General features: G+C 47.2%; 1 protein-coding gene across 1 annotated transcript in view; it reads right to left on the bottom strand.

The window, feature by feature from the left end:
- Positions 1 to 6,205: 6,205 nt before the first annotated feature.
- The window catches only part of LOC105496320 (TELO2 interacting protein 1), a 50,714-nt gene continuing 31,859 nt past the window's right edge, over positions 6,206 to 25,060 (bottom strand). Inside the window, exons 5-8 of the mRNA XM_011766653.3 lie at positions 22,195 to 22,335; positions 20,035 to 20,239; positions 19,664 to 19,751; positions 6,206 to 6,827 (exon numbers count right to left, since the gene is read on the bottom strand). Coding sequence (XP_011764955.1) covers positions 6,644 to 6,827; positions 19,664 to 19,751; positions 20,035 to 20,239; positions 22,195 to 22,335 — 618 coding nt within the window. The 3' untranslated portion in view covers positions 6,206 to 6,643. The remainder of the gene's footprint in view (positions 6,828 to 19,663; positions 19,752 to 20,034; positions 20,240 to 22,194; positions 22,336 to 25,060) is intronic.

The raw sequence follows: 25,060 nt of genomic DNA, 5'->3' as shown, positions 1-25,060 counted from the left end.
GACTGATTGGTTCAAACTCTTTACCTAGTAGATGGGGAGGCTGAGGCATAGGGAGGGGAAGAGCATGCCCAAGGTCACCCGTGAGCTGTGGCACAGTTCGATTCCCTCCAGGGAACTGGGGCAGGGTCTGGGGTGAAACACGTGACTGCACCCTGTGGGGTCCATGAGACAATGAGAAGATGGGCTAACAAGAGGTGGGGTGCGCCGAGGCCTATTCCTCCCCCACACCTACGCCCGGGGAACGCAACATGTTTTATTTCATGAAGGAACTTCTGACTCTTCTCCACTACTTCTCCCTGCCTCCCCCCGCCCATCTTTTCCCTTGGAAACAGCCTCAGAGATTCTGAAAGGTGCTTCCCTTACTTCTGAGCCCGCCTGTGTGGGAGGAAGCTGAGGACGTGAGGGTACTGATTGAGAGAGCAGGTTGAGACCCAGGAGCTGTTGTGCAAAAAGAATGGCAAATTATATAAGGAGGGGAAACGGAAGTGGGTGGCGGAGGCAGCCATTCATCAGTGTTTTTTAACTCTTTCCTGCTGCAAAAGCAGGCAGCCCCAGATGCCGGGATAGGGCCGCAGTGAGACAGACATTTTCATAAACGGCTGGTGCTGAAAGCTTTGAAGCGAGGAGGGCACTGCTCCCTCCTCGTCCTTTGCAGACTGGCTTTGTACTCTGGGTAAAACTGTCGGAAAAGGTAGAACAGCTCCTAATCTAGGAGATGATTCCTGTGGGAAATCAGGCTGCTTTTCAAGCGTAATTTGAAAAGCCGCAGCCTCCAAACTTCAGTGGTGGAGGAGGGGAGTCGGGGGGGGGAGATGGGGGAGCGCAGAGAGGAGAATGCCATTTATAAAGCAATCAACGCTTCCACAGAGTCCACCATCACTCAGAATTATTTTCTGAAATTTGGCCTCTATTCCTTACTCTGGAGGAAAGGCAATACGGGCACCTGGCTTCCAATCAAGCCCAACGCACAGGGCTGGGTAAGCCACACAAAAGGAGAGGGACCCTGCATTGCTCATCACAGCTGGAGTTGTGGAAAATCATTTCTAGGGCTCCTCAAATCTCCGGAACCAGCCGGAGGAAGCCTCATCAGAGGTTTCATTCATCTGACTTCTTACTTTTAAACTTTAAAGCACATATTTATGTGCCTCAAGTTGCCCATGAACCACGGCATGTCAAACAGTTTGGGGTTGATGGAAGAGGTACATTTTCTCGTCCTGGGACTTTCAGAAATACAATTTCATTGCCAGTCTCTCTCCCTTCCAATTTCTCCCGTATGCTGCCACGAGATGAATATTCCTAACATCCTGCTTTCAATACATTATTCACCTGTTCAAGAACCTTCCAAGGCTACTTCTTGATCCCTTAAGGCCGGGATGCTCAGATTGGCATTCAAGGCCTTCCATAAATGTGGCCTCAGCGCCCACAACCTCCTTACACTCACTCTCCCAGACTGCCACACCACACGTGTCACAGGCCACAAATACAGGGTGGTGAGTGCCTGTCACATATGCCCTCCCCAATCCCAGCATCTCTCTTCCTGGTAACCAAATACAGTGCTTTCTTTTAGGGGAAACCACTCCACCTCAACTCTTTCTCCATATGGTGTGGGTGTCTCCAGACCTGTCCCCGAGAATGCTGCAGTTCAGGGGTTGGCAAACTAAGGTCAGAGGGCAAAGCAAAAACAAAAAAACCACCAATGAACAAAAAAACAAAGGCCACTGGCTTATTTTTTGTGAGGCCCTTGAGCTAAGAATTTTTCTGTTTTTTAAAAGATTGTGGCCCGGCATGGTGGTTCACACCTGTAATCCCAGCACTCTGGGAGGCTGAGGCGGGCTGATTGCTTGAGTCCAGGAGTTTGAGACCAGCCTATTTCGCAATACAGCAAAACCATGTCTTTACTAAAACCACGAAAAATTAGCTGGGCATGGGGGTGTGCGCCTGTAATCCCAGATTACTTGGGAGGCTGAGGTGGGAGAATCACCTGAGCCTGAGAGGTTGAGGCTGCAGGGAGCTGAGATCATACCACTGCACTCCAGCCTGGGCTACCAGAGTAAGACCCTGTCTCAAAAAACAAAACAAAACAAAACAAAACACATTGTAAGAAAAAAAAAGTCAAAGAAGATGCCACAGAGACCTTTATGTATGGCCTGTAAACGCTAATAGATTCACTCTGGCCCTTTACAGAGAAAGTCTGCACACACCCGTTGTAGATGACCAAGTTTGGTTTGAGGCTGGGCAAAGCACCGGCTGAGCCAATGAGAGCAAATCCTAGGATTTAGGCTGAGGTGGGAGGATCTCTTGAGCTCCGGAGTTCCAGGTCAGCCTGGGCAACAGTGCAAGACCCCATCTCTAAAAATCCAACCCAATCCTAGGCCTTTGGCTGGAGCTGTTAGGAGGTGCCCATTCACTTGGGTGTGTGACGCTGAAGGAACAGGAGCCTGGAGTCAGAGTGAAGCCACCACTGGGGAAAGCAGCATCGGAACACAGAGACAGCCTGGGGGAGCTGTGCCAGCGGGGCCTCTTCATTCTGTGTGCCAAGATACTTTTTTTTGCTCAAGCCAATTTTGAATTGGGTCTCCTGTCACTCCCAACTGAGTTATGATGTGTACAGATAGTGGCAGGCATGCCCGCAGGTCTTTCGGCATGTTATTTTTCCTGTCTGCAATGCCCATTATTCTGTCTGCTGAAATCTACTTGTCCACTAGGAGGTCACCTCCTCCTAGAAGCCTTCTTTGATTCTCTCCCCCTACTGTGGTTCTATTTTAGTTTCTGGGTGGTACATGCTGAGACCTAACCATCTACTTCCTCAGCTGTAACCGTCAAGAGGAGTGTGTATTGCAGCCATAACAAAGAAATGGGCAGCAGGGGAAAGACGTTGCTAGAGCCCCAGGCACAGTGCAAAGACCTAGGATTGGGTTGGATTTTTAGAGACGGGGTCTTGCACTGTTGCCCAGGCTGACCTGGAACTCCGGAGCTCAAGAGATCCTCCCACCTCAGCCTAAATCCTAGGATTTGCTCTCATTGGCTCAGCCGGTGCTTTGCCCAGCCCCAAACCAAACTTGGTCGTCTACAACAGGTATCTGCAGACTTTCTCTGTAAAGGGCCAGAGTGAATCTATTAGCGTTTACAGGCCATACATAAAGGTCTCTGTGGCATCTTCTTTGACTTCTTTTGGCTTTAGAAACACTACTGCATTCATCCCCTCTGATGCAGCTGCCTGAAGAGGCAGAGGCAACAGCTCTATTTCAGAGATGGGAAAATGCAGTTCAGAATTAAAATGACTTGGCCAAGGTCACACAGTTACAGAGAGACGGAGTCAGAAATGAAGCCCAGCTCTGAGGAACTCCAAATCATCCATGCTCCTCCCACAACACAGTGCCTCCTGAAGACCACAGCCACCCCCCTCCAGCCATCTCCAAGGATCCCCTGGGTCCAGGTCTACGCTTTCCTGCATCCTCCAGGAGCCTTCTACTGCCTGCAGATCATGACTCAAACATCTCAACCTGAAATTCGAGACTTTGTAGTATCGACCTATCCATTCTGTACCAACTCCTAACCCTGACCCAAACAATACTTGAAGTGCTGGTGCGCCCTGAATGAAATAAGAAGCCCCTATTGCTCCACAAGTTTTAACAGGGGGAATGGAGTATTTTGCAAAGCTTATGTTAACAAGAACTAGACTGAGTCGGTTGGACAGGTTCAAAATTAAAGTTGCCTGAATATAATCATAACTGGAGATGCACTCTAATGAGATTTTTTTTTTTTTTTTAAATCAAGTGCAACAATCTGCCTGCAAGAATCTGAAAACAACTTGAGATAGCTTAACTCTTTGAGGGAAAAGTGGGTTTTCGGAGAGCCATGGTGTATCCTGTTATGCCGATTATCTCCTGGAGAGCTTTCCCAGAGCCCAAGTTTTTATCAGGATGCGTGTGCACATCTTCCTGGCCTCTCAGGACAGCATCGGGCTTGCCACATCCAGGTGCTCTGTGAAGACAAGCTACTTTAATCTCACTGGGAGAGCTAAGTAATGCTTGGCACGTCACGCCACCTCCCTGACCTGTTTTTCTCATTTGTCAGAATCTGGAGACTGAATTAGCCTATCAATTTGGGTCCCCAGTGGAATTAGGAACAATGCTGTGAATCCTTTCACCATCTCCGCAATTAGAGGCATTTCCCTCCCTTTTTCCAAAGGAAATCATCCCAGAATTTTAAAGCTCAAAGAGAGTTTAAGTGATTATCTTGCTCTTTCAGGGGGTTCTTCTCCCCCTCTGGCCCAGTCCCTCCACTTTACAGGCTGCAGAACTGAAAAAAGCCCTAAGAGAAGAGTTCCCTGAGGGCTCAGGAGCCAGACCAGAGCCAGGCTGCTGCCACTGAGACTGGAGCTGGACATAACTCTGCCCTTGCAGGGTGGAGTGGAGACGGAAGTGAGTGGGAACTCTCCAGAGCTGGCTGCGGACCCTCACACCAATATGTTCCCATGCCAGGCACCCTCTGGGCTTTTTAAGAGTTTGGGAACTATCTATGTCACTGGAATTGTGATCTAGCCAGTGCCTCACTATGCACCTGTGAGGAAGCATTCATCATCCCTGGGATCCTTCAGCACACGTGGGGGCGCTGGGGTGGGATGTGCGCCTGAATTTACATAATCTGTGTGTTTTAAATTTCTCAGCTAGAAAAAAATCAAGTATTTATCTTGCTTTTTCTTTTGAGACAAAGTCTCGCTCTGTCGTCCAGGCTGGAGTGCAATGGCACAATCTCGGCTCACTGCAACCTCCGCCTTCCTGGGTTCACGCCATTCTCCTGCCTCAGCCTCCCGAGTAGCTGGGATTACAGGCAGGTGCCATCTTGCCTTTTCTATACAAACTGTACCAGTAGGTTACCAGATGGTTGATGAAGGGAAGGTTCCCCTTACACAGGACTCTGGCTAAAAGCAAGCCAGCATGGCGGAATTAGAACAGCATTACTCTGCAATCGCTAATGAGCATGTGAATCCCAGTGAGATCACCATGGTTCCATGGTTGCTAGTGACACAGTAAGAGATCAAACACACCTCCCGATGGAAGTACATAACACCACCTATGGAGAAGTGCCAAAAACAAAGCTAGAAGACCCAGACCTGATCGCGACTCTTACTCTGCCTCCCAACGGCCAGGAAACACAGGTGATAGGAGGGGCCCATGAAATGACCTCCATAGGGATGCAATCAATAAATCCAGATGGTGGGAAACGCTATAGGAGAAATGACCATGTTTCCCCACCAAAACACTTACAAGGAAAATGAGAGAGAGGTGGAGGGGGAATCTACATATTAAAAGAGATTTATTTTTTATTTCTGAGACGGAATTTTGCTCTTGTTGCCCAGGCTAGAGTGCAACGGCATGGTCTTGGCTCACCGCAATCTCTGCCTCCCAGATTCAAGCGATTCTCCTGCCTCAGCCTTCCTGAGTAGCTGGGATTACAGGCATGCACCACCATGCCCGGCTAATTTTGTATTTTTAGTAGAGATGGGGTTTCTCCATGTTGGTCAGGCCGGTCTTGAACTCCCGACCTCAGTTTATCTGCCCACCTCAGCCTCCCAAAGTGCTGGGATTACAGGCGTGAGCCACTGCGCCCGGCCTAAAAGAGATTTATTAGGGAACATACTGATACCAGCAACGTACATCACTTATTTGGATCCTGATCCAAACACACTGGGGAAATTTAGACACTGACAATATCTGACAATATTAAAGGGTCATTGTTAATTTGGTTAAGTGTGATAATGGTATTGTGGTTTACATTCAAAAAGTTTCAATGTAACATCTGGGATTTGCTTCAAAAAAATACGGGGTGTGGAGAGAGAGGTACGTGGGCGGGGCACAGAGGAAGCAAGCCTGGCCACATGCTGCCTGCTGGGGAAGTCCGGTTCATGGGGACATGGGACTTCATTACACTATTACCCATAGTAAAAAGTTAAAAAAAATTAACCTCCTGCTTAAGAAGTATCCAAAACTTTGTTATGAGTGTTTGCCTTTGGAGAGAGAAACCAGACGGCTGGGAAATGGGGAGAGGAGATTTACTCTTTATTGTTTTCTGTTTTGTACTGCTTGGATTTGGATTTTACACCATGGTTCTATATTAACCATTCAAGAATATAAACTCATTTAAAAAAAAGAAAAAACCCCACCCAGTTTAAATAACAAACTTCAAAGTGAGCTCTTGGTCATACTTTTCATCCAAGAAGTGTCTTTATTTCCGTTTGTTTCCCAAAGAACAGGTTAGGTACAACAAAATTAGTTCCATCTCATTATTTGAAGAGAGGGAGGTGTATGCAGATGGAGGGGAACTGACCTCTTGTGTGTGTCTGTGTGTGCATGTTACCTGTGAGGGAGCTGAGGCTATAGAGATGGTAGGCTAAGGAGTTAAACCCTTAGAGCCACCAGACAATGTCACTTGAAAACACAAGGTATGAAATATAAATAACAGTCAGCTACTTTCCTTCAATCCATTTCTAGGCAGTTGTGTGACTGATCAATTTACAAATCGATTGGCTAATTCACCTTCTCTGCTGCCACTGCCACCGCCTATGGCCAGGGTGGGGTCAGCCCAACTTCTGGCTGGCAGGGGAGGAGGGATCGGTGGCCTCTGTAGTGGGGGAGCAGGGTCACTGCAGCTCTGTGAGCAGGTGGAGCACGTTGGCCGTGTACAGGTTTTGCTGCCCGCTGGCCCCGCGCAGCTGCACGGGGTGGAGGCTGAGGTGGGGAGGTGTGAACTGCACGGGGCAGTAAAGCTCGTTCAGGAGGAACCAGGTGGAGTCTGGGTCCACCTTCATCAAGTGGAGGAAGACGCTGTGGAGAGATGGAAAGGAGTGAGTAGAGGGTACGGGCAGGGAAGGTGGGGAGTGCTACAGCCCCAACCAGGAGGCTATTTACCGGGCTATTTGAGAAGAAACCGGTAACCATATCAAGTCACTTCAAATAGTAGAAATAACCCACTTGAATTCATAAGACAAGACCAGTAGGATGGTCCCAAAGCCCAACAGAAATACAGGTAACAGTTTCATATCCACTGACATACAGAAAACCAGTAATTAGTGTAAGCAGAACAATATTGACAGCAAACAAGCTCTTGGCAAAGAAAGAGGCTGAATTCCAGAGTATAAAGCAGGAGTTTTCATAAAGAAGAAAAATGACAGAGTGTACCCTTTCTTAAAGGCTTTGCTCAGCTCACAGGCCCAGACCAGGGTCAGGGGCAGGCCCAGGGCAGGGTTCCCTGTCCTGCTCGGGGGCCCTGAGCAAGCCTCATTATTACGGTCCTCCAGCATGGTGCTGAACTTGGCAGTTGGAGCCTTTCTGGCTGAGAGCCATGGATACTTGGTGGTGCGAACAGACACTCATGGCTCCCGTGTGAGGAGCCCGTTTCCTCACAGGGATCAGATCCACAGAATATGCCGCCTTTGGCAGGCTGGCAAAGGGCTCCTTTATTCTCCTGGGGCAGGACTGGCTGAGCCCTGCTCTGTAACCTTTGGCAGAGATAGAGCACTGATGTCCTCTGACACGTGACAGGGACAGAGCTCAAGGGCCTGCGCTACTGAACGCCACACAGCCACCGAGGGTGGTTTTTGCCTTAGTCTGAACTTTGGGGTCATAACCTGTGCCTCTTAGCTGCTCAAATACTATTTCTGAAAGATCAGTCACGTGCCCAGGGCCACTGTGTTGGGCAGTCCAAGTGTAAACTTCATACGCGGTGGCAATTCAGTCTGGCTTGGCAATCCCTGGAAGAATGGGGCCCTCCCACAGTGGGCGGGACCTCCCAGCCAGTCTGCCCATCTCAGCTCACAACTGCCTGCTCAGAGGCTGGGCTCCCCATGCCATTTTGCCCATACCACTGTGCCCCAGTAAGGCTGCCCCTTACTTTTCTCTTTCGGGACACCTTTCCCAGCACATATTGACTATTGATCATCTCCCTTACAACACAAGCTCCCCGAGGGCAGGGACCAGCGACCACATCTGTTCTGTAGGTTGCTGTATTTCCGGCACCTGGAATGGCATGTGGTCAGCATCCAGTTAATGTTGACTGAACAGGTTCTCATTTCTCTTTTATCTTTTTTTCCCGTGCAATATGTCCATGTAACAATGAATGAGTTCTCATTTTAATGAGGACATGGCGAGTTACTACATTGCACATGAATGACTTTAGACGACACCCCTCTCTAGAATACTTAAAATTCTACAAAAGGATCTGAAGGAGGGGTTAAACTCTCACCATCAAGGAAGGAACAAGGAAGATTATTACCAGGATTCAAATTATGAGAGGCATCACTAACCATGTGGCTTTGGGAAGTTATTCAACTTGCCCTGTTTCAGCCTCCCCATTTCAAAAATGGGGGATGTACTTCACTCAGGGTTTTGCTGAGGTTTAAAGCACAGATCAAGCCCTACACAGTCTAGCACACGTGACCCCTATTTACCAATTAACAGTATGTAGTATCTATTTGATAAATTACATTTTATTCTTGGCAATTATTCTGAGGAGCCTCTTGCATACTGTTCGGCATTAAATAGGAACTTCAATGCCTGCTAAGTGGGAGTAAATTCTGGGTTTTAATTTCACTAATATGAAAGACCTGCACCCTCAGGGGATTTGGGTCTTACCATGAAGCCAGTCTTGATATCATCCTTAGGTGTAATGGACATACACTAAAGAGGCCAGGGAGGCAGTGGGGGAGTGGGGAGGGTGGACAAGGGCACTGAATTTGCTTTTTTTTTTTTTGAGACAGTCTTACTCTGTTGCCCAGGCTGCAGTGCAGTGGTGCGATCTTGGCTTACTGCACCTCCACCTCCCAGGTTTAAGCCATTCTCCTGCCTCAGCCTCCCGAGTAGCTGGGATTACAGGCGCCCATCACCATACCCGGCTAATTTTTGTATTTTCAGTAGAGACGGGGTTTCACCATGTTGGCCAGGCTGGTCTCGAACTCCTGACCTCAGGTGATCAACCCTCCTCAGCCTCCCAAAGTATAGGATTACAGGTGTGAGCACCGGGCCCAGCCAACTGAATTTTTTCCCGGCCTGTTCTGTGCCCAAACAATTTAAGTTTCCTTTGCTTAGGATAATCTTGTGTTTATAACCTCCACAGTGGTTGTTGGAGAAGTGATTAGAATATTCTAATTCATCGTTTCCACTTCACCGCAGAAAGGAGATGAGGCCTGCGTGGGAGACAATTTTTGTTTAAAAATAAAAATATCTTTGATAATTAGAGTGGCAAGGGAAATTATGAAAAAATGCACCAAAACCGGTGAGCAGATTTCTGTTTACACGTGACACAGTTGACAGTTTTCCCTGGTGCCAAAGACTGTTAGAATGCAAATGGTTTCATTTGATTTTTTTTTCCCCTTTCAAGAGCTGGAACAATTTCTCAAGCTACAGCATGGCGCTCTCCCAGCTTCAAGGAATATTTTTATCTGGGCAACACCCAGCAAAGTGGTGCCACGCGACCCAGTTCAGTCATAGCTGCGCTCTGACTTACACAGCATGAAAACGCTACAATGTTCATTTTCTGAGCTCTTTTTTTAACATGCTAAATATGAATGTTGTATTCATTGGCAGGAAAGGAAAGAAAATAAGCCACTCTCTTTGCCCTGCAAGATACCCACATAAAATATTAACAGAAAAGCAAAGGGAAAACATGTGCAAAGTTCACCTTCTTTTATTAAGCAAGAGCCAAACTCTTGGAAGGATTGTTTTGGGTCTCATTTCTTTGCTCTTAAAGGGGCAGATGCCCCAGAACGGCAGGAATGCACGTTCCGTCTCTCACCTCTGTGGCTTGGAGCAAGTTATTTTGCCTCATGAACCTGTTTCCTCTTTCTCCAAAGATGATCACACCTGGCCCACTCTCCTCACAGGTTTGTTCTGAAGCTCAGAGGAGAGGGGGTGCAGGACAACACTTTGAAGTATGTAACGAAAACAGTATTCCTTCTTTCCTTCCAGAGAGAGACAGAGAGAGAGAGAGAGAGAGAGAGAGGGAGACAGAGAGTCTGAGGCACAATTATCACTACCAACCTTAGCAGCATCGCCATGCCATGGATAATTTTCAGACACCCTGAAAAGGGCAAAACATTTGTCTTTTGTTTCACTCGTAACTTTCTCCATACTGACTTGGTGGCGGGGCGGCTGGGGGGGTCCCAGTTCTCAGTCAGTGGTGTTCTAATTTTCCCCATTATTTTCAGGAAGAAACAGATGCAATATACTCTGTCCTCTGCATGCCTGAGGTGGGGAGCAAATGCCATGCCATGCAACCAGGTGGCTGGCAGGCGTAGCTGTGCTCTCCTCCCCGAGAGGCATGTGGCCTGCTGAACTCTAAATGCGATAAATTCCAAACCTACACCCTTGTTGGCTTTAAGCCCCCGGGAGCTGAGCCTGAGGCCCAGGAGGTCTGATCTAAGTGCTTAGCACCAGGCCTTGTTCCAAACTCTGGTGCCACTTTGTCCTGGGGCCAGTTCCTGCCTAGCCTTAGCTGGGAAGAGGGACCCCCGAGAGTGAACAGCTGAAAGCCGAAGTTGTTGAAAACTCCTTTTGCATAAGCCAAAGCCAGAAGACAAAGACAGGACCTCTGCTTTGAAGTGACTGGGGTAACTGCCTGGAAAATGTTCCCAATACATCTTGCGATGCGCAGGGATGGCTCCTGAACACGCCAAATGGCCAGTTCCATCTTTTTTTCAAACCCAAAGAGAAACACTTTTTAAAAAATGTATGTATACCATTTAACTCCTGAACAAAAATTTCTTTCTCCTCCCCCAGGCCCAAATCAGTGGCTCCAGGGAGCACAGTTATCAAGAGATTATCTGGTCCCCAGAGTATCGGGAGGCACTCAGCTGTGCCGCATGCCTCCGAGTGTCCTGAGGCGAGTGATTATCTCTCAATAACCTGTAGGGCCGTGTAGCTTAAATGATAACTTGACTTTAAAAAATTTAGAACTCGCTGTTAGGCAGTTTCTAAGCAACCTGTTTCCATGGCAAAGAAGCCTGGTGTTTATACTGATTTTTCACTTAAAATGCGGTTTTATTGAATTTCACTCCATGCAGGCAGCCATTTGCCTGCACTTCAGCCCTATCTACAACTGACGGCTATCAGTAAGTACCTAATAAACTCCAGATGCCAAACCAGAAGCGGCTCCTTCCTTCATGATCAATATGGGGGTGCTCCTAGTGAGCAAGCTGGGGGCAAGGAGGCGGGAATGGGGAGGGAGGAAACGTGCTCCTGGAATCTGGTCAGCTGGGTTTAAGTCTTATCTCTTCGTGGTTCATCAAACATTTACTAGAGCCTGGTCCAGCCCAGGCACTAACTGAGGTGCCTGTGGCACAAAGACAGAGGGACAAAAAAGGCTCTGCCCTCGGGGCTCCCTGTCTGCTGGGGTAGACAAGGGATCAGAGAGGCCCATGGCGCACTGTGGCAAGGGCCATCCTAGAAGTGATGTGCGGGGTGGCACCAGGCATGGCTTCCTGAGAAGGGGCACAGCAAGTTGCTTCTCTGTAAAGAGCAGGTGGACCAGATCAGTTCTAAGATCCCTGGCAGCTCCAAGAGACCACGAGAGTTTTCAATCATGGGCACTGGATCATTATCCACCCCCACCCTCCCAACATGGCAAAACCAAAAAGAAACCCCTCTGCTCTGCTGTAGGAGCGAATATTAGAGTATGTTCTCACCATCTCTGTCTAGACAACATCTGCTCAAAGGGAGCTCTAGAAAACCGCCAGCCAATGAAGGCCCAGTGAAGCTAAATAAACTGTAACTGAAATGCGGGGCTTCCCGCACTCCTGGGTGACACGCTATTCTTCCTCTGTCAATTACTTGCTTGAGGGATCTGCTGTTCTCCGTCTCCTTCTGGATTTATAAAATGCTCTCATGAGCCGTCAGGGTAAATGCCAGTGGTAAAGAACATGTGGCTTTGTGATCTGTTTGTTTGCTTATTTATTTGGGGCTTCTAAAGAAGTTACTCAGAAATGTCTCCTTAGGAACACGATAGGCTCTCTCTATGCGGGCACCGCTAAATGCAGTGGGAAAGTAAGCTCACTTGTGGGAAAGCAGGCATATCCACTAAGTTATTTTGGTGTTCCCGTTGTTCCTTCTCTGGCAGCACAGCCTCCACACTCTCCTTCTCTCTGGCCATCTCTTCTCCCATCACTCTGTACATGCTGATGCTGCAGATGAGGCCGTGTGTTTCCTTTTAAACAAATGGATGCTCAGGGTGTCGATGCGTCCTAGCCAGCAAGCAGTGGGGCTATGTTTCTATACTCAGTAATTTACTCTAATGGGTCTCGGTTCATTGGTTAACCAGTATTTCAAGCCTGTCCTTTCTTGCTATTCCATTTAGCTATCTTCCCCTGCACGGAGGTCGTTTTTTGTTTCTAAATGTTGGAAATGGAGGATTATGACTTGAAGCAACGAGTTACTCCCCAAATAAATACTACCAATTACCTTTGCAGCTATACATGCTTGTTAGACTTAACTATATTTACCTGTTCAAAACCATTCATCTATTGATCTAACACCAATATGCGTACTCACACAGAGACTCATATCAAAAATATTTAAATGCAACAAGGGCAGGCTTGAAAACCATAAACACCAGTAGAAGCAAATGATGCTAACCATACCCCTGAAGTGCCGCAAGATAAAGTATCATAAATGCAGAGGAATGACTCCATTGCTTTGTGCATATTTAAAAGGATATGGCACTGAGAGGCCCAATCTGTTATAGACAATTCAAAAATAAGCCAGAACCTAGGAGGGTTTAAATCCCACTAGGGCGAGATTTAAAAGCGGCCCTTTCCATCTGGCCAGTTCTCCTGCCTCCAGGAACCCTGCAAGCCTAGATCCCACGACAGTGCTGTTGGGCACAGATTTCAAAGTGGCATTCTGTGCTGAGCACTGTGAGGGCTGACTCGGACCTTTCCCCCAGCTGGCTGCACTCAGTTCCTGCCACATTCAGTTTCCTGCACCTCCCTGGAAGGTATGTACCCTTGAAGATAAAGACATCTTCATAGCAGCCTACCTATCTTGCCCCCCTCCTGCCTGAACTGTTTTCCTGTAATCTGTGCTTTGGCACTAAGCCAGTAGTCTCCACTCACGGATGCCTTCGGAAACAGCTCTAGGAAATGTACTTCTGTATTTACTGCAAGGACGTTGAGGATATTACTCACGATAGTACCCAGTGTTCTTTTAAGATGACCCAAGGAGAAATTTTCCTCAAGCCTCAGTAATAAGGAAATCCATGCTTCTTTCTGAAAAGCTTTCTTTCCTTTTCTTTTAAAAAACTCTTATTCAGGTACTTCCTGTACCATTTTCCTCTTTGCTGTCTGTCAGTATGCACAGAGCCACTCTGAAAGCTCCTCTCTGGCAAGAGTGCAGGGCTCTAACTGGATTGTCTATATTAACCTCAACTGGGTCTCATCTTGCTTTTGCTGTTATTTTTCCGTTTAAAAAATTTCTTTGCTTCCTTCCTCATTTCTTTGTTGCAAACAATTTATAAGATGTTCCAAGTCATTTTTGGAATAAGAAATTTAAATAATGATTAACAAGTACTATTTAGTGACTTCTACTCTGTGGTGGTATTATGTGCTACCTGACTTTACTGAATCCTTGTCATTGTTGTAGTAGGTGAAATAAGCAAAATAATATATATGCTCTTTTCAGTCTTATGGATGAGAAAACAGAGACTTTGAGAAGTGAATTAATTTGTCCAAGGCTATCTTGCTATCGAACAACAATGTGAGGCCTTGGTAGTTACCTTTGAAAATCTTCTACTCTCAACACAGCACTTGGCTCATCATAAGAGACCTAATAAGAATCTTTTAAAATACACACATACAATAAGACAATAGAGATCATCTCCCTGGCTACTTTACTCAGTACTGAGACAACATTTACTTCCGCGTCTCTGAGGTGTTCGAGAGGGATGGCAGAGCCTGCAGAGTGAGGAAATGACTACCCTGTGGTCGACCACAGCCTCTGACGACCAGAACCCACTTTGTGCCGGCAGTGCTGTGACCAGGCTCTATCTGTCATCGAGAGCGTTCTGCTCCCAACCTGGCACGGCCTGCACTGTGCACACACACCCCATGCTTGGCTTTCCTACTGGGTGGTAAGATGGTTGACCCCGGCAGGTTATCAGTGACATGACAACACTAAGGAAGTAGGGACAGAATTGGCAGCATTGAATTTAAGTAGATTTAAGTAGCCCAGAGGTCCCTGCCTTCAGTTCTGAAACCCAGCAACCCACTTGGTTTGTAATCTGCCTGCCAGATGTCTCTTATCTTTGACACCATGAAATCAGGCCTATATATGCAGAGTGAACAGCTTCAGATCTGAGTGTATTTTTAGAACAATGGGACTCAGAAAGAAAAGCAGCAATGCCTGTCAAAAGATGGATAATAGGAAAGCTAACTACTTGGGTTTGGATTTGTCAACTATTAATCAAGTGTCAAAAGGAAAAAATATTAGGTGTGCCCTCATTTCCATGCTGGGTGCAATCCAAGGGGGAACAGCTTTGCAGTCCCAGCTCAGCCAAACTGCCCACACCATTTAAGGCGATGAGCTACTAATTTCAAGCTCAGCTGAACTAATGGATCACCTCTGTGGCTCCTCATCCGTTCAAATATAATAGGCTCATGTGTGGGTAAAGAGAGGAGTTGGGGCTCTGACGGGGATGAAATGGATGAGCCTGTGCCAGTCTGTGTTCGTCCAGGGTTTGAAGGCACCAGCTGGTTCTTTGATGGGTTGGGATCCTACTGCTAGAAAGAGAGCAGGGAAGTCAGTCAGTAAATGAACCTTCAAACCTGGTCCTGACTTCTGCAAACCGTGGTGGCACAATTAACATGAAAAAGACCTTTCGAGGTGAAATCTCCAGTTCAGATTTTAGTAAAGATGAAGCAGGCTTACAACTAGAAATTCTGTGGTCAGTGTCTATGTGTCTATGTGTAACATACACATCATGCATCACCTATTTGGGAAATTTACATACAATGTACCCCACATAGGTGTGTACACAGATGTAAATATACCTTCAGAACATAAGCAGAGGGCAGAGGCCCCTATCTTGTTCTCTCTAATTCCAGTCCCTAGAACAGTACCTGGAGACACTCTGAACGTACTAATGTGATTCATCCACAAGGACCCTATGAGAATGAGGTTTTCATCTCCCCCAGTTTACAGAGGAAGAAAATGAAATGAAGCTAAATCATTTGCTCAAGGTCACATGGCCAGTAAGATCTCAACCTCGGTTTGTCCAAACCAAGACTGCTGCTTTTTCTCTCACACACAATGGCGAGGCAGAGGGAGCTGGAATGGCAACCTCCCCAGCGCCCCATCAGGGGCTACAGCAATAACAGCATCCAGGACTTGTGTGGCCAGAAGGTATACCAGCTGGTCACCACTTGCTGGCACCCTGCATCCCTATCTGGGCTCTGGGGTTAGCAGGTGGGGGTAAGACTAGGGGTGGAGGCCAAGCATCCTAAAAGCTTTGTTCCTCTATTATGAGACTTATTGGGCACTGTCTTCATCCTTTTTTCTTTTTCTTTGTTTTGAAACAGGGTCTCACTCTGTCACCCAGGCTGGAGTGCAGTGGTGTGATCACTGCTCACTATGGCCTCGACCTTCCAAGGCTCAGGTGAACCTCCTGCCTCAGCCTCCCAAGTAGCTGGGACAACAGGTGCACACCACTGCGCCCGGCTAATTTTTATATTTTCAGTAGAGACAGGGTTTCGCCATGTCGCCCAGGCTGGTCTGGAGCTCCTGAGCCCAAGTGATTCTCCCACCTCAGCTTCCCAAAGTGCTGGGATTACAAGTGTGAGCCTCATCACATGGCCTGACTTCATCTTTTCAAAAATAGGTGTTGTCTAGTTTTGTTTCCTTTTAGCCCTGGGTAAAAAGGTTCATTGGATGATGTAAAACCTCACTGCAAAAGCCAGGGAATCTCAGAGTCTGCTAAGAGACTGGCTCAAGGAGTATGGTTTTAATAGAGTTCAACTAGGCTAAGTACATGCATGGACTTCAAGGAAAAACAAATTTGGGATGTATGCTCTCTTTTCAAATTCCTTTCATGTACAGGAGGGAAAAGCTACATGGCCAGAAAGGCACGGAACTGAGAAGGCCCAGGGCATGCCAGGAGACATCTTGGAGGCTGAGAATTTCAATCAGCAAAGTTTGCCACTGCAGTCAGCTGAGATGGGGGCGTGGCTGATCTGACCTGTTGTCTGTAATCCAATGCCTACCCTCAGGGACACTGTCTTATTTTTAGCTCCTGGTATGCTAAGCCCTCCTCCCACACCACAAATATGATCGGCACATTTGTTACCCATTGAAGTTACTTAACTAGAGGGACTTTGGGGGAGCTGGCTTTTTTTTTTTTTTTTTTTTTTTGCATTGCCAGTTAACAGTGACACCTGGTGGTAACACACAGCAAGGTCACACCCTGCCCTCACCTTCCTGCCCCTCCCCCATGCCTCCCCCAGTTGGAAGATTTATGCCCCCTCCATACAAGGCACATTCACTAGATAAAAGCATTAAACTGGAATGGCATCTCTGTTCTTAGCATTTACAACCTCGGTTATATCAACCACCCCCTGATCAATTTCCATTTCTAGAGTTTATAGCCTGGATGTAAAAGCCTGCCACAAAGGCTATATTTAATATGACAAATTAAAAAAGCAAACACTGGTTTGGTCATTCTTTGGAGCCAGGAAAAGCAAACAGGAGCAAGGAAAAACCCAAGCGTGATGCACATAAAGAGGAACTCTCATGGGGCTGCTAAGTCTGCCTCCACCCAAACTCGATGAAGGCGCCCCCTTAGAGGTCCTAAGCCCACCTGCCAGAGGGGCCCACAGACATGGCTGCTCTACAGGGCCAGTGCATATCCATCTCCTTCCAGAATGCATAAGGCCTTGCACCAGCCTCCTGCCCTGAGAGGTTCCCTCACCAGCCCTCTGGCAGACAGGAGAGCCATTTCCAAAGCAAGCTGGTCATCTGCCCAGGGTTGGAAACCCACTACCTCTGGTCTTCTCTGGCTTTTCTGAATACTAAGCCAAGGTTCCCGCTTGGGCCCTTGCAAAGAACACAGCTTTCTCTTCTCCCACAAGGGTAAGCATATGTAAGTGTGTCATTCTGACTGCGGTATGGAGAACACCTAGAGGGGCAGGAATGGAAGTGGGACTGGTGGTGAGGTCTGTCGTTCTGGTGGGAGATGATGGTAGCCTGGCCTGACCTAGTGGCTTGGAGGTGTCGTTTTGAGAGAAGTCATTTTGAAAGCAATTTTCCAAGTGAGGTAGGCAGGCTTTACTTTTGGTCATGGATGTGGGGTGTGAAGGTCAGAGAAGAATTAAGAACAAACAACGGGATGGATGGCAGGGCCATGTGCTGAGATGGGGACTCCACCTCATGCAGGGGACTTGGTTCCTCAGTACCAGTAGGTATGACTTTTCTTTGAGATGGAGTCTCACTCTGTCGCCCAGGCTGGAGTATAGTGGCACGATCTCGGCTCACTGCAACGTCCGCCTCCCAGGTTCAAGCGATTCTCCTGCCTCAGCTTCCTGAGTAGCTGGAATTACAGGTGCCTGCCACCACGCCAAGCTAACTTTTTGTATTTTTAGTAGAGACAGGGTTTCACCACGTTGGCCAGGCTGGTCTCGAACTCCTGACCTCGTGATCTGCCTGCCTCAGGCTCCCATAGCGCTGGGATAACAGGCATGAGCCATCCACCGCACCCAACTGCCAGGTATGACTTTTCAATACTAAGTGGCCGGCCCACCCACCCACCCCTCTCTCCATGCGGTAATGAGGCTCACAGAGAGACCAGGCTTCCTATTGTCTCAAGCTTCTTCTCCCACTTAAAGAGCTTATTAATTTTGGATCAAGGACAAGACTGATTTTCTTCCCCCTGACTTCAAGATAAGTTTGCAGGTGATATGTGTGAAGCAATCCACCTAGCTCTTCCTCCCGCTCCCTGCCCGTCAGGAGGGAGGCCATCTGACTCAGCCGCTGAACGGAATGTGCTGGAGCAAACAAAGGGAGCTGCAGTCAAGTGGTGGGGCTGCGTGTTCCTCCACCTGAGGGTCCCTGAACACCAGCTCAAGATTCAGCAAGGTCCAATTCCGGGTTTAATTGCTTTCAGCGGCAGAAAAGAGAATTAGAAATGAAAAGATAATGAATTGAGAATATTAGCTTATTTGATGGTTCTAAACTTGAAGGAAGGGATGGGGTGGGTATAGGAAAAGTAGAATGGAATGGGGAATGTGAAAATTAGACCTTTGTAACTCTTGGTTGTAATAGGCATCTAAAAGAATTTACTTCAAGATAAACTCATTATGTTCTTGAGTTGCACTTTAAATCACAGCACAATCAGCTCCAGGGGCACCGCCCAGGGAGAACTATTTTCACCCTAAGTTGATTCTCTACAGAATAAAAATGCCTGGGGACAGAAGCTGGTTAGGATGCGCCCCTGTGCTCACAAAACTATGACTGATTCTGGGACTAAGCGATGTGACGGGAAAGGGACAGGAAGAAAAAAGGAAATGGGAAATCAAGAGCAAAAAACAGCAAAGGACAATAAATCAGTTCAAGAAGATATTACCATCACTCCCAGGGAGTGCAAGGTTTATAAGGGGCAAGCTGGCTCTCCTCACTGCACAGTCAGAGCAGCCTTTTCGCCCCTCAGGGAGTGAGGTGACTCCTAACTCCCACCCCACTGAAGAGGATCAGGGATGTGCCTCGAGAAGCTAGGAAGAAGCAGGGATTCTGCTGCAGGCATGAAGCTGGTGAGGCTGGAGGAGCTGCAGGGCCTAGAGCGGCACACAGTGCCAGGCCCAGCTTTCGCCCCAGCAGCAGACATCCTGGGATGGCAGTTCCAGGATGCAGGCTGCTCCCGCCTGGAAGGAACGCTGGGAGAAGAGGGGCAGAGTAGACTTTGGGTCTCACGTCTGGGGAATGCTGTTGTGCTCAGAGAGTTTCAGCTCTTAGTCCTAAAGTAACCAGCAATAGCTTCTTCTCCTAGAGGTGATACAGCTTTTCTCAAATAAGCATGGTCAAACTCTTAGAAATTGGAATCACCTAGTTTCAGAACCAGAAAAGGCCCTTTAAGCCATTAGTCTGGCAGCTCTTAATGTTCTTTGGGTCACAGATTCCTATTAGAACCTATGAATGGTTCCTATTAGAAAAAGGCACATGTGCACCTGCCTGCACACAAACAATTCTGCATGGCACTTGTGAGGGTTCATGGCACCAATGCCCATCTAAGACCTGCTGTGGAGTCGACGTATGCCATATCAGGAACCCAGCACTTTCACTTTGCTGTTGAAGGAGCCAAGGCATGAAGAAGTGCCAGGCACCTGGTCTCCAGGCCTAGAAACAGATTCCCCTCCAACCAGGAGGGTGCTGAGTCTCTCTAGCACACCGTCTTTCTGCTTCTTGACCCTCTGGAATTGTTGCTGACTTTGCAGGAGAGGAAAAGGTTACCGGCAAAGAGAAACACATCTAGTAAAAATACCATCTCTAGTGCTGGCACAGTTAAAGAAATTATCTTAACCTGGCAGGGAGAGAGAGAAAACAGCAGAGATGCCTCAACTCTGCTTGCCATTAGCAAATCATCTGTAATTTAGAACAAACGTAAAGGGACGCGGGTGATCAGGCAGACGTACCTCCTGGCAGCCTCTTGTAATTTCACGGGCTGTTTGGCGCTGAGGTAAATCAAGCAGGCATCAGCCACTTTATTCAGGTCACCCTCACCTGCAGAAAAGACAAACAAAACAAGCGTCAGCCCTCACACTTCATTTGGGACAAGCAGTGACCAACTGTGTCTGCAGAAACTGCAATAGCTAGGCAAGATGCTCTGGGCTCTCTACTCCATCCCGCCAAAGAACACATCAAGATAAACAGACAAATGAGGCCAAAATAAGACGGAAGGAGGTACACGGGCGGGGGTGGGTGGGGCACAACTGAGCAGAGGGCATGATGGCAGGGGTGAGACAGATGCTGAGTGTGTGTCCAGCTGGAACTGCCTGGTACCCACCTAGGTCCAGTCTCTCACAGAGGGGGCCCAGGCCCTGTAGGACAGCCAGCTGCAACTTGAAGGCCAGTGTGTGCGAGTAAACTGGTCCAGCCCTGGCACTGATGGGGGCCTGGGTGACTAGGGAGCCAGCCAGCTTTGGCAGGACATCTTTGCAGAACCGGCTGCGTAGAAAGTCGCCACACTTGCTTCCCAGAGTACGTAAAACCTGCAGAAACAGCCCCCAACCTGGTGAGTGAACATCGTCAAGGCAGCAAGAGAACTAAAGAACGCTTGGTAATTCAATTTCATCTAGGTCTCTGCTTGGAAAAAAAATAGAATTACTGCTGTTAATTCCTTGCCCATGGTTTGTGATTCTGACAGTTATGAATTTGGAGGTCTCTGCTCCCAAGGCATGGTTGCTTCTATCCATAAATACAGATTACACAGCGAATAATTCAAAGGAATCTTGGGTTGGATGAATAATATGATTAATATCTTGATTTCCCTCCCATTTTTGTTAAAAAAAAAAAAAAAAAAAAGAGAGAAGAGCTTAAAGCAGTTCACATAGATCATTTCTTGAATCTTCCTAACATCCCTTGAGAAAATACATATGCTTTTAACTCTAGCTAGCTGAGCAACCATGAACACTATGGCCCAGCTGCTGCCACATGCAGGCATCAGGAGGTTGGCGACTAGGCCGAGGTCCCTGGGCTGAACCAAGGCAGGGTCCCTGAAGTTGCAGCCGACTTGGTGTTCCTTCTGTTCTGCTGTACAACCTCTTATGCACATCACCCTCATTCTATCTTTCAGAACAGATAGTTTCTTTGCATGTCTTGTTTTACACTTTCTCTAGCAGAACATATTGAAATGTTTTGCCCTGCTGCACAAGACTGAGTATACAGGATAATAGGAATTTCTTTAAAAATTGGTAAGCAAGGCATAACCAGCACAGAGTGTTTGCTGATTTTGCAGAGAACAAGGCTCTCATTTCAGGTCCCTCAGCTGAATGGCACAGCTTCTATAGACCTCGGTGTCATCATTGTGTCTGTGCATGGGGAAAGCAGCCTCAGTTATCGTGCACACATCTTTATATTTTTTTCATTTTTCTTTGCTTGCTGTTATTTCAGACAACCTAGTCTCACCAACCCCTCTCACCCCCCAGTACATCTGGATAAGATTTAGCAATACCTACCTCCCTCCCCCTTAATCTTCCTCTTTTTTTGGCACATATACATACACAAGCACGCGTGTCATTTTGTGAATTTTGTTTTGGGAAAAAAACATTAATTTTTAATATTTTAATTTGGTCTAGTATATGCTGAAGAATTTACAGAAGATCAAACTACTTTGGCCAACTGTATCTGGTGCATTACCAGTTTCATTTTGTATCCCTACACATCTTTTCTCTCTGCTTCATCTTACGCACCTTCTTCTAATTTACGGTAGCTTGTTGTGGTATGTATCTCTGTAGGTTGCCTTAAGGGCTTTGAAGAACAAGAAAGGATATAAATAAGCTAAAATATCCATGCTAATGTAAGCTAAACTAAGCCAGGGAGAATAATATACATACATACATATAGGACTTACATATATATAGGACTGTTAGCTTTTCAAAGCATTTCACCAAATAGTCCCATTTTATCCCTGACAACACTATGAGAAAGGTGGGCTAGGTGTTCCTAAGCCCAACACGAAAATGGGTGGTCCCGGGTTTTGCCAGCATCACTCAGCTGGGCAGAGGACACCCACTGCTAGAACCTCGCCCCTTCACCTTGACTCCTGTGCAGTGCAAAGAACATGGAGTGAACTCACTGCTCTGGGTTCCTATCACTTACTAGCTGTTTGATTGTGAGAAAATTCCTTAACTTCTCTGAGCTTCTTTCTTCCTTCGCCAAAAGTAAAGACAATATACCTACCTTGCAAAGTGGTTTTAAGGAGACAAACTCCTGTGTGGAGGAGTGCTGAGCTTACAGCCTGGCCTTTTCATCTACTGGTTCATCTGCTTCAAATTCAAAAGGAGACTGTTATCTTCTTCTTTGTGCTTTTCTTATGTTTCTATACTTTCTTCACAGTATGTGACACTGCAATCAGGTGAAGAGAACCAATCCAAAAGGCCCCAGTGAGCTCTGCTCCTACTAACTCTACCCTCACAACAGACCATGGGGGATGCTGGTGCAGTACCTTGAAGGCTCTAAGCACTGCCAGGGGGGCATCCCGTGTGAGTCGGTGCACGAGTGAGGGCCAGGCCCGATGAGCCAAGGGAAGCAGCTGGTTCTTGTGGGACTGCAGAACAACCACACACAGATCCAGCACATCCAAGACCTGAAAGAGACATGATTTCAGCAGATGGTACAGGCTTGAAAACAGATACCTGGGATCAAGTCACCATTTTCAAAGAATAACGTTTAGAAATGTATTAATTGGATAATTGTTTTCTGAGTGCTGACTACATGCCAAGCACTAGCTATGTACTGAGGGGACACAGAGGGACAATATACACGTTTCCTTGCCTTCGCAGGGTTCGTGGTCAGCTGGGGAAAGACCTTAATTAGATAACGCCTAAATGAAGTGATGATTAGCAATTGGGACAAGAAGGAAAGTCAAAGGTGAAATGCAAAGAAACGAGGGGAAGGATCTAAACCACAGACTGTTGGGAAGTCTTTGCTGAAGAAGGAGCTTCTAAAAGAAGACACAAAGGATGAGTAGGAGTTAGTTCTGTGAAGATTCATGCAACTGGAAACCATGATGAGGAAGACTCAGAGGTGGAACAGAGCTTTCATAAGAAGTGAGAGAAGGGCAGCGTGGAGCGTTACAGAGAAGAGGTAAAATGGGGACCAACTACAAAGGGGTTTGTTAGGAGTTTTTTTATATTTTGTACTAAGTGCAGTGAGGAGCCATCAAAGCGTTTTAAGGAGGAAAGTGACATGATACAATTCATGTTTTAGAAAGGTCATTCTGGCTGCTGAGTAGAGAGGAGACTTGAAGGGGGAGAGAGAAACAAAGAGGCCCTTTAGGATCCACATGAGAGGAGCAAAGTGATGTGGCCACATGATGGCGGCAGAGGAGAGAAGTCAAAGGACTGGAGATCTGTTTTGGAGATGACATGGCTTAAATTGCTGAAAGACTGGATACTGGGGAGGGGAAGTGAGGGTTTTAAAAGAGCTGCTTCGGTTCAGGGGTAGCAACTGAAGAGATACACGTGCCATTGAATGAGATGGGGAGCATGCAGGAGGAGAAAGTTGAGTGGCTAGGGGAGACCGAGTTCTGTTACCACTACATGGAGAGGCCCAGCTGGCAGTTGAGGTACAGGCTAATCTCACCAGAAAGGGTTGGGCTACCCTGCACGTAAACTGAATATCAGTTACCTTCCTTGTTTCCTGATCTCTTACATCTCAAACTCACTGAAAAGAGACGGCCTGCATCAGTGTTGCAGCGGTCAGTACAACGGTCAGCGCAGGCTTCCCTCCCGCACAGACGGCCAACCTTCACAGGGCAACTTCTCGTTAGTCAGCAAGACAGAGCGAAGCCAGCCAACACGAAGCAGTAAACCCTACTGGGTGCCTACTATGTGCTGGTCCGCACTGAAACTGGAACAGAAGAGGCCCTGCCATTGAGGGTTGAATAGTTAGGCAAGGCAGTAAAAGAAAGCTCGGCTGCGCAGCGGGGAGCAGGGGAGCAGAGTGGAAATGGCTGTGGTATCACGGACAGGCTTGGAATTTGAGCTCTGTTATTAATGGGACAAGTTACATGACATTTCATTCACTCAAAGATGCACGTTTCCCCTCTGCCTGGAATGTTCTCTTTGCATCTTTGCAGGGCAGGTTCCTTCTCAGCCTTGAGAAATGTTACCACCTCAGAGAGGCCTTCCCTGATGACCTCAGAAGGTAAATCAGAAGGTAAGCTAAATCAGAAGGTAAGCTCTGTCTTAGTCAGCAGGGTTTTGCACCGAGTAGGTTCCCAACACATACCTGCTGCATGGGTGAATTACTATTTTCTATCAAACAGAACCTGCCTCCTGGGCCTCTCCATGTAGTGGTAACAGAACTCGGTCTCCCCTAGCTGTTTCAGTTTCTCCTCCTGCGTGCTCCCTGACAGCCTTTCTCCAATATGTATGAATCTGTGTATTGCCTCTCTCCCCACAACAGACAGGGAGTTCCGTGAAGACGGGGATCGTGTCTGCATCATCCCCTCTACACACCCTCCACCTGACCTGCACTAGTCCTCAATAAGCATTTAGTACATGAATGAGTATATGTGTCTTTTTTAATGCTGTTTTATATTTATAATCAACAACTCTGTGAGGTAGGTACCATCATCTTCATTTTACAGATGAAGATGCTGAGGCTCAAAATAGTGAATTAAGTTACTCAAGGTCACATGGCTAATAAGAGGCAGAATCAGGATTTGAACTGACTCAGGTATGTAGGTCTGACTCCAACGCTGATGTTCTTAATAACTATGGTATGTATACAGCTGCTACAAATCCTCTACAAAAGGGAAGGTCTTGAAGGATATACAGGAGTATGTTGAATGCATCAGCCAGGCACCCACATTAAAGCTGTGCAGGTAAAAGGTTAAGTGCTTGCTGAATGGAACAACAGATGAATGCTAAGAGCTCTTAGCATTAGTGTTTGGAAGACTAAACAAACTCCACAAAACACAGACCCTGAGATTTGAGATAATCTGTGATCAGGGTTTCCTAGCCCATCACCCCTGAGCAAGGCAATGTACCCTCATCACTAACAGTGAGTCACTAAGGCAGTTGTGTTTCTTTTTTTTTTTTTTTTTTGAGATAAAGTTTTGATCTTGTTGCTCAGGCTGGAGTGCAATGGCGAGATCTTGGTTCACCACAACCTCCGCCTCCTGGGATCAAGCGATTCTCCTGCCTCAGTGACCCAAGTAGCTGGGATTACAGGCATGCACCACCACGCCCGGCTTATTTTGTATTTTTAGTAGAGACGGGGTTTCTCCATGTTGGTCAGGCTGGTCTCGAACTCCCAACTCAGGTAATCTGCTCGCCTTGGCCTCCCAAAGTGCTGGGATCACA

Source organism: Macaca nemestrina, chromosome 15 (assembly GCF_043159975.1).
Source record: "Macaca nemestrina isolate mMacNem1 chromosome 15, mMacNem.hap1, whole genome shotgun sequence".
Classification (NCBI taxonomy): domain Eukaryota; kingdom Metazoa; phylum Chordata; class Mammalia; order Primates; family Cercopithecidae; genus Macaca; species Macaca nemestrina.
Note: the sequence above shows the minus strand (reverse complement) of the source record. Positions and strands in the feature narration are given on the sequence as shown.